At 36.6% G+C, this 10026-nt stretch overlaps 1 protein-coding gene across 1 annotated transcript; it reads right to left on the bottom strand.

The window, feature by feature from the left end:
- Positions 1-812: 812 nt before the first annotated feature.
- LOC142235805 (uncharacterized) lies at positions 813-5990 on the bottom strand. The gene has a single exon (XM_075307064.1). It carries the CDS (start codon positions 5988-5990, stop codon positions 813-815), a length of 5178 nt encoding a protein of 1725 aa, XP_075163179.1.
- Positions 5991-10026: the final 4036 nt, after the last annotated feature.

The following is a 10026-nucleotide window of genomic DNA, read 5'->3' as shown; positions in this document are numbered from 1 at the left end:
ATCCGCAAAAATTAAAGTCTCTTGCCACTTCCCCGAAGAATGTCCATCCAAAGATGGTGTTCTGGGCATACGGCAAATCACGCTCCAGTTTAGGCAGTCCCAGGTAAATCCTTTCGGCGACGTCTCGTCCCAATATAATACTTACTCCTCTCGGTAAGTGAAGGCCTGGGTCAGCTAATGCTTTGTCTGGGTAAACATCTCTCAAGTATTGTAGATTGAGAGGTTTATCTGGCTTGGTAAGCGCCATCGGCTGTGAGTTGAGCAAGGTGGTGGTTAGTGTTCTGACATTGTTATGGATTGAACTCAGAACCACAGGTATAGTACGTCCAAATTCTGGCCCACGTCGTGGAAGAGGCCAGCCAAGATAAATCTCGCTTTTATTCATAGATGGAATGAGAAGTGCCTTGGCTTGTACAGGAGTTTCGAGCTTCCCAGGGATTTTAACCATAACGAGAGCAGACATTGGTAACCAAACATTTCGACGTGAATTCATAGGGTGTAACAACGTATGATGAGGGAGATGGCAAATGTGACATCCCTTGGTCCTTGGGCAGTGAATTGCTACATGAGACATCCCCATACAATTGAAGCAAAAATTCCTTTCTCTTATGTAGTCCTCCTTCACTGGAGTTGGCAGCTGGAGAAAGATGCGACAATGACGCAGCGAATGCCTGGTATCGCAGAATGAGCATTTGAACTCGTCCTTGAAACCCATTTCTGTAATAAATAAAAATCCAATAGTGAGGAAGAGGCAAATTTGGATACTGAGCAAGAGTAAGTGAGACAACATGAACTGGGCTGGAACTGAGATCTTATTGAGAGCGAGGAAGTAACACAAGCTTATGAATAGGTCGAGAAATAATTCCATTCTGTGTTCGTAAATCCACAACACGAACACGGTTATCACGACCATGATGAAGTTTTATAACTCGCCCCAAACGCCAATCATTGGGAGCGAGAGCTTCATGACGAAGTACAACTAGATCATTAATTTTTAGATCTTCTTGAGAATTCTTCCATTTCGTGCGCTTATGAAGCTCCTTCAAATATTCGGCCTTCCACCTTCGGCAGAATTCCTGCTGAATCAACTTCAAACGTCGCCAACGATTTAGCAACGACGTGTTATTTGCGGATTCCTCTGGCTCTGCTGGAGAAAGAAGAGATCCCCCTATGAGGAAGTGACCGGGAGAAAGGGCACCGAAGTCATCAATATTGTCTGATATCGGAGTTAATGGCCTGGAATTGAGGCAAGATTCTATGGTGGCCAAAATTGTAGCAAATTCTTCAAAAGTATGTCGAATTTGCCCAGACATCTTCTTTAAATGATTTTTGCAACTTTTTACTCCCGCCTCCCAAAGCCCACCCATGTGTGGCGATGAGGCAGGAATAAAATGCCATTGGAGCTGTTGATGACCATATCGGGTGACAGCTTCATCCTTCAATTCAGAGACAGTCCGAGCAAAGTTTCTTCGGAGTTCTCTATCCGCTCCAACAAAGTTTTTCCCGTTATCCGAGTAAATATGACGAGGACAACCTCTTCGAGACACAAAACGAGCCAAAGCCGCCAAGAAAGCTGAAGTGGAAAGATCGCTGACTGGCTCCAAGTGTATAGCCTTAGTCACGAAGCAAACAAATAAACAAATATACCCCTTTGAAATACGACAACCGCGTCCATTGAAAGTTTTAATTTCAAACGGGCCAGCAAAATCTACCCCAGAAGTAGAGAAAGGTCGATTAAATGTTGTTCTTTCTTGAGGAAGTGCTGCCATAATTTGACTTTGCCGTTTCTGTTGAGCAATAATACATTCTTTGCAGCGTCGATAATGTGCTTTCACGAGATTCCTGCCCTTTATAATCCAACATTCAAGCCTCGTAGTAGCAAGTGTCAATTGAACACCACCATGGTTCGTTAGCTTATGTACCAATGCAACATAAAGCTTTGCGAAGTAGCTTTGATAAGCCAATATGACCGGGTGCCTCTCGTGGTAAGATAAGGCGGTTGTGGAACCCAAGCGTCCATTTGCTCGAATGAGCTGGTCCTTATCCAGAAAAGGAGTAAGAGAAAGAAGAGAACTACCAGACGGCAAATTTTGTTTCCTCATGAGACAATCGTATTCTGAAGAGAAATAAATTCTCTGAGACAGTGACATCAAACGAAGACGAGTGAATCTAAGTTCCTTTGCAGAGAGTCGAACGCTTTCAAACTTGTATTTCGTTTTATGAGAAAGGTGTGTACGTCGGAAGAAGCGAAACATATATGATATTACATGGATAGCCCTCGAGAGGCAAGACAATCTTTCCAATATATCTTCTTCTATAGTCGATCTAGCAACATGAGCCTTTATAGGTTTAGATTCAACTGTTGTGTCCGGGATCGAAATATTCGAAGGCCATTCATTTTCTTTCTCTTTGAGCCAAATTGGTCCATGCCACCATAAACTACAATCCTTTAATTCTAAAGGAGTTCGCCCCCGGGTTGCTAGATCCGACGGATTATCTGCCGTTGGCACATGTCGCCAGTTATTACAAACTTTTTCTTGAATAATAGCAACCCTGTTTGCTACGAACGTTGTCCATGTATGAGGAAGTTTTCTTAACCAACACAGAACAATTGTTGAGTCAGACCATGCAAATAAATTAGTTTTTGGAATTTTCATTTGAGGCAGAATAGAATCAACCAATTCAGACAACAGTAGAGCTCCACATAGCTCTAGTCGAGGCAAAGACATCTTTTTCAGGGGAGCAACCCTGGATTTGGAAACCAGCAAGTTTGTGTAAATTTGATTACCAATTTCTATTCTCAAATATAAAGTTGCAGCATATGCTAACTCCGACGAGTCACAAAATCCATGCACTTGTACACTGCACTCAGGAGAATATTTTACCCAACGGGGTATACAAATATCATCAATTCCTTTTGAATCAGAGACAAAATTTTTCCAACTAATAAGAGTAAGTGGCTTTAAGGGATCGTCCCAGCCTATATCATCGAGCCAAAGTTTTTGCATTAAAATTTTTGCCCTTACAACAATTGGAGACAGCCATCCCAAAGGGTCAAAAATTTTGGCAATAATCGACAAAACTTGTCTTTTTGTGTAAGAATTTCTTTCTTCTATTTTATCCATCACAAAATAGAAACAATCTGAGGAAGCGTTCCACCTAATACCAAGTGTTTTCGCAGAACTCTTATCATGAAACTCTAAAAAGTCATCTCTCAATAAATGCTCACGAGGTATTCCATCTAATATATTTTTAGAGTTGGATGTCCATTTACGTAATTCAAAACCGGCTGAATTCAAAATTCCAATTAATTCATCTCTCGCTTTCAGACCTTCATCAACGGTATGAACACCAACCAACGCGTCATCAACGTACATATTCTCACGCAGTATTTTTGAGCCAAGTGGAAAATTATTTTCTTCATCTTCCGCCAATTTCAAAAGCGTCCTAAGAGCCAAATAAGGAGCGCAATTTATGCCAAATGTTACCGTTTTCAATTGATAATCGGTAATTTCCTCGTTTGGGGAAGATCTAAATAAAATACGCTGATATGAGGCATGATTTGAATTGACCCAAATTTGTCTATACATTTTGCTAATGTCGGCATTAAAAACAAATCGGTAAAGACGCCAATTCAAAACTAGTGAGACAATATCTTTTTGCAGTGTAGGGCCAACATATAACATGTCGTTTAAACTTTTGCCATTAGATGACGCACATGAGGCATTAAAAACAATTCTCAACTTTGTTGTAGTTCTATCAGGTTTGAATATCCCGTGATGAGGCAAATAAAAATAAGTTCCATTGCTCGATAATGGCCGATCAACTTTTTCCATATGTCCTAGAGACAAATATTCTAAAATGACTTTGTCATATTCCGATTTATGTTCAGGCTTACGAATCAAAGAAGCCTCATTTCTTAAAAATTGGGACAACGCAATATATCGACTTGAGTCAGAAGCAAGTGTAAATGGTAAATCCGACCGAAAGGGCAAGTTTACAGTATATCTCCCATCAGGACATCTAACAGTAGTCGATCGAAAAATTTCTTCACATTTTTTATCCTCAAATGAAAGTTTACATTTTTTGGGAACTTCTTCTATTGTCCAAAATTTGGCAAGTTGATCTTGTAATGATACTCTAGTACAGTGAGAAACACGAATCATTCTTCTTTGTGTTGAATTCTCAGTTGGGCCGGTCAATATCCAGCCAAAAACTGTTTCTTGGGCTATCAGAGAACCAAGAATGCCTTTTTGTACTCCATTGAGCAAGATCATTGGATAAATATTTCCTCCGAGTAAGATATCTACGGGGCCACTTTCATAAAATGTAGGATCTGCCAAATCCATCTTTGGGATTTTCTCTATACAACTATTCTCAATAGAATGTGTGGGAATATTGCCTGTTATATCAGGCACAACTAACGCTTCTAATTCCAATGAGAAAGATTCATTTTTTCTTGATCCAATTTTCAAGAAAGCAATTTTAGAACATTTGGTTAAAAATTCTCCACCTAAGCCAGATATATCAGCAGAGACAGAATTTGTAGGTAATTTCAAAGTCTTTTGAAGACGTGAGGAAATAAATGTATCGTCCGAACATGGATCAATTAAAGCCCTAGCTTTATACGCAACACCATTTTTCAAAATATTTATCAAAGCAGTGGCTAACATTGTTCTATTTGAGACAGAAGTATGAAAAGCACGAGCATTTGAGGAAGTCGAGGGTTCGTCGTCTTGTACGCCATTATTTGTTGTTGAAGATTGAGGAAGATTTCTGTTTTCATTCGTATTCGAAACATTGTTTTGAGGCGATTTATTTTTATGCATTAAAATATGGTGTTTCAAATTACACTTTGAACAAGCAGACGACCTACAGTCCACTGCTCTATGACCCTGAGCCAAACAATTAATGCATCTATTTTCTTTTCGGACAACATTTAATCTATTTCGAAATTCCATATTGAGAAACTTTGGGCAAGATTTTAATGAATGAGTCCCTTTACACAAACTGCATTTACTCTCATTCACTTTTGTATGATGGACTTTAAATTTTTTCGAGTTATCATATTGGTTGAATTTCGGACGAGAATTCTGAGAAAGTTGTGAACCAATAGAGCCAGTTATATCCGAAACGCTTTCCAACGCTTGAAACCTTTCAGTCAGAAATTTATTCAAATCCTCCCATCGAGGCATTTCTGTTTTATTTACTAAAGATTGTTCCCACAGAGAAAGCGTTAGTTTAGGCATTTTAGTGGAACATTGATAAACAAATATTGGATCCCAAGATTTCACATCAATTTTATATAATTCCAAAACCGAAATACAATTTGTGACATCACGTTGAAGTCTCTTAAGGCCATTTGCAGATTCTTGTCCACAGGGAGTCAAATTAAAAAGATTTCTCAATTGAGAATTAATTAGAATCCTTTTATTTTCATATTGATTCTTTAGATTATCCCACGCAATTGAAAAGCCCTCAGCTGTTAGCGGGATATGACGATTAATTTCCCTTGCTTCTCCACTTGTCTTTTGAAAAAGATGGTATAATTTCTCAACAGCACTAAGTTTTTTATTATTGATGTATATGGCCGTGAACAAATCACGAAAACTAGGCCATGATACATAGTCCCCGTGAAAAAATTCCGTATCGCACGGAGGGACAGTTATTGAGGAAGACGAAGACTTAGCAGAAATCGGATTAGCTTTAATTTTTTCCTTCCATTCTCCCAAAGTACTAACACATTTTATATAGCTTTCATGAGCTAATTTCCTTTTCGTTTTTATAACTTCTCTATTCTTCTTATAACACTCAGTGTCTGAAATGCAATTTTTATGTGCCTGTTTCCATGCTGCCCACAACAGACGAACTTCCTCTTCATCTGCTTCAATTGCAGATAAATTATATCTTGAGGAGTCGGTTCCAGAAAGATTTTCTTCGAAAGACACAATCTCCTCACACTGAGCCACAAGGTCTTCAAAGGTCAACATTTTTCAAGCGAAAATAATTTGATTCGCAATTGCAAATTTTTGTTTAAGAGGCAGTAAACCAATGAAATGAGAAAGTTATTTAGGTTTGCCCAAGAAGCAAAATAATATATGGCCGATTATATCAATTCTGTATATCGAATTCCCAAATTCTCCAATTTTTTTTTTGTTTCAATTATGTAGTAAGAGCCAAATAAATTTCAAAATTTTCCCAAATGAAAATTTTTCCAATATAAATTGTTCCAATGAACAATACAATATATTGATCTCCAAATTTTATCATTTATTGTTATTAACGCCAAGAAAAAGTATTCAGCAAATTTTATATTATGAGCAAGATTTACAAATCAAACGGAAAAATCTCCAATATTTCCTTTTTGCAATTCAAATATTTCGCAAAATTTTATATGCTCATTAAATTCCAATATTAAATTTCAAATATTTCAATTTCTCCCACGAGAAAATTAAAAATCCACAAAATCCAAAGTTTTGTTCAAATGAAAAAATTCTTTAGAGGAAGCCAAAACTTAAAAAATTTTTCGAAAAATTCCAATATCCCAACGGATGAGTACTGATTCATAATGTTCTCCAATTAATTTTTGTGAGTCAATAATTTTTGGTTGATCCAATTATAACAACTACGAGACAGTATTGTTCAATATATAAGTGAAAGAATCCAGTAATTCTTCAACAAATTATTTCTCACAAATTTCTCTCAGTGTAGATACATGTAATGCGATCAATTCAAAGTATACAATTTTAAATCCAAAAATTTCCAAATAAATTTTTCTTCTCTTCTGGCCCACTGTATCAACCATGTACTGTCATTTGTCCAAGTACAAACAATTTTTCAAAACAAAGTCTTTTCCAATAAGACTGTCACAGTGTATGATTTTCCAAGATACTAATATTAAGTAACTGCCTCTTAGAGCCAATATTCGGAGTCACAAAAATCCATAGACACAAACAAGGATTCCTTCGAATGTTACTTTTACATTATTTGTGAGCCAGATTTACCAAGAGGAAGATTATTTCTTAGATTTCATAATTTTCATATACCATTATTTTTTTACCTTGCGCCACTGTGCAAGTGTATTAGACAATGTATTGTTTTTCAATAACGTATGTGCCCCTTGTTGTGCTTTATGTATTTGCTATTTCTCCTGTGTAAATAAAAACAGCAACAAACACACACAGGTATATAAGTAAAGTTTCCAAATCAAGGGCAGTGAGCGAAACTTAGAAGGAGAAAGAGTAAGCCCAACAACGCATTAGAATAAGAGCAGCGAGTCGGCAGAATTATGTCTTCAACTCCACATCACATGCGTGCAACAAAAATCCAAAATGATCGATGTAAGCATGGGCAACAAGTGAAGAGATGGGGGTTGTTGCCAAATTTCAATGCACAAAGCGTAAAATGCAAAAATGTAAACAAGCAATTTGCCGGTTCAATACAACACCAACAACAGGGGAAGAGAATGCAAAGCAGACAAGAAGAATGGAAAGGTAACGGTATCACTTTGATGAAGGCTTGACCTTGAAAATTTTTGGACGAGTTATGTAACAAATAACTTTCAAAATTGTCCAATATTTTTGAGGAAGATTTACGCAGCCGAGCCAGCATGTATGTCCACCACAATATAATATTTTGAATGTAATATTGTGTACATACCTTTTGTCCAAATGTTTTCTTGTTGTTGAATTTACCACTGGTTCTGCTGATGTTGATGTCCAAATTTTGTTTAAATTGACGGCTTCTGAAGGACCATATAATATTATTCCTTTTTTGATGATTTTACCGGTTTTCGAGGGACCATATGTTGGAGTCACTATCCAACTTTCCAGAGGGTAGTCACCAAAATCCTCAGATTCGGACACCCTCGCTTGTTTGTCTTTACGTTTTCCTTTGATGATCAAGACGTCCCGTCTTTGGATGAAATTTAATTGTTCTTTCCCAATGGGGAAGGTAAATGTATTTCCATGCACTGATCTTATTGGAATGCAAACACACGTCAGTTGGATTCACTAGCCCCTGGGGCAATACAAATATATTTTTTCTTTGGTTAAACACTTTTCCCAAAGGGATAGCTGAGCAATATTTTTCCTCCAAAGAAATAATGTCACAAATAGCTCACTGGTAAATACAAAGGCACGATAGTTCACTTCAAAACCAATGATTTTATTTTTACAAAATATAAATACAAAAAGTTCATATAGAATTTGATTATTTCTTTTATTTAGCACTACTAATTGTCTCCTTTCTTGTACACTTTAAATCACAATATGGCGCTTAGAAAGAAAAAAAACTATATATAAAAAAAGACAATGTCAACAAAAATGAATCTAACGCCGTCCACAAACAAGGACGGTGACGGTCATGCAAGGACTGATTAGTCCACGTTGTGTTGCATACGTCAGTGCTGCAACACAGCGTTTTCTCGCATCAACACATATAAAAATTTCAATTTGTTTAGGTTTTGGGTGGATTTTTCAATTTTTTGGGGGTGGTCACGAATTAAAGTCCTTTTCGCTCTAGGACGCTTAGTTTAGGTGATATGGACAAAAGAAGTTTTTCATATAAAAATTTAAATTTTTTTAGGTTTTGGGTGGATTTTTCAATTTTTTGGGGGTGGTCACGAATTAAAGTCCTTTTCGCTCTAGGACGCTTAGTCCAGGAGATATGGGCAAAAGAAGTTTTTCATATAAAAATTTAATTTTTTTTAGGTTTTGGGTGGATTTTTCAATTTTTTGGGGGTGGTCACGAATTAAAGTCCTTTTCGCTCTAGGACGCTTAGTTTAGGAGATATGGGCAAAAGAAGTTTTTCATATAAAAATTTCAATTTTTTTAGGTTTTGGGTGGATTTTTCAATTTTTTGGGGGTGGTCACGAATTAAAGTCCTTTTCGCTCTAGGACGCTTAGTTTAGGAGATATGGGCAAAAGAAGTTTTTCATATAAAAATTTAAATTTTTTTAGGTTTTGGGTGGATTTTTCAATTTTTTGGGGGTGGTCACGAATTAAAGTCCTTTTCGCTCTGGGACGCTTAGTTTAGGAGATATGGGCAAAAGAAGTTTTTCATATAAAAATTTCAATTTTTTTAGGTTTTGGGTGGATTTTTCAATTTTTTGGGGGTGGTCACGAATTAAAGTCCTTTTCGCTCTAGGACGCTTAGTTTAGGAGATATGGGCAAAAGAAGTTTTTCATATAAAAATTTCAATTTTTTTAGGTTTTGGGTGGATTTTTCAATTTTTTGGGGGTGGTCACGAATTAAAGTCCTTTTCGCTCTAGGACGCTTAGTTTAGGAGATATGTGCAACAGAAGTTTTTCATATAAAAATTTAAATTTTTTAGGTTTTGGGTGGATTTTTAAATTTTTTGAGGGTGGTCACGAATTAAAGTCTTTTTCGCTCTAGGACGCATATTTAAGGAGATATGGGCAAAAGAAGTTTTTCATATAAAAATTTCAATTTTTTAGGTTTTGGGTGGAATTTTCAATTTTTTGGGGGTGGTCACGAATTAAAGTCCTTTTCGCTCTAGGACGCTTAGTTTAGGAGATATGGGCAAAAGAAGTTTTTCATATAAAAATTTAAATTTTTTTAGGTTTTGGGTGGATTTTCAATTTTTTGAGGGTGGTCACGAATTATAGTCCTTTTCGCTCTAGGACGCTTAGTCCAGGAGATATGGGCAAAAGAAGTTTTTCATATAAAAATTTAATTTTTTTTAGGTTTTGGGTGGATTTTTCAATTTTTTGGGGGTGGTCACGAATTAAAGTCCTTTTCGCTCTAGGACGCTTAGTTTAGGAGATATGGGCAAAAGAAGTTTTTCATATAAAAATTTCAATTTTTTTAGGTTTTGGGTGGATTTTTCAATTTTTTGGGGGTGGTCACGAATTAAAGTCCTTTTCGCTCTAGCACGCTTAGTTTAGGAGATATGGGCAAAAGAAGTTTTTCATATAAAAATTTAAATTTTTTTAGGTTTTGGGTGGATTTTTCAATTTTTTGGGGGTGGTCACGAATTAAAGTCCTTTTCGCTCTGGGACGCT

The sequence above is a fragment of the Haematobia irritans genome, chromosome 4 (assembly GCF_050003625.1).
Source record: "Haematobia irritans isolate KBUSLIRL chromosome 4, ASM5000362v1, whole genome shotgun sequence".
Taxonomy (NCBI): domain Eukaryota; kingdom Metazoa; phylum Arthropoda; class Insecta; order Diptera; family Muscidae; genus Haematobia; species Haematobia irritans.
The sequence above is the reverse complement of the archived record's forward strand: the minus strand, read 5'-3'. Positions and strand labels throughout refer to the sequence as shown.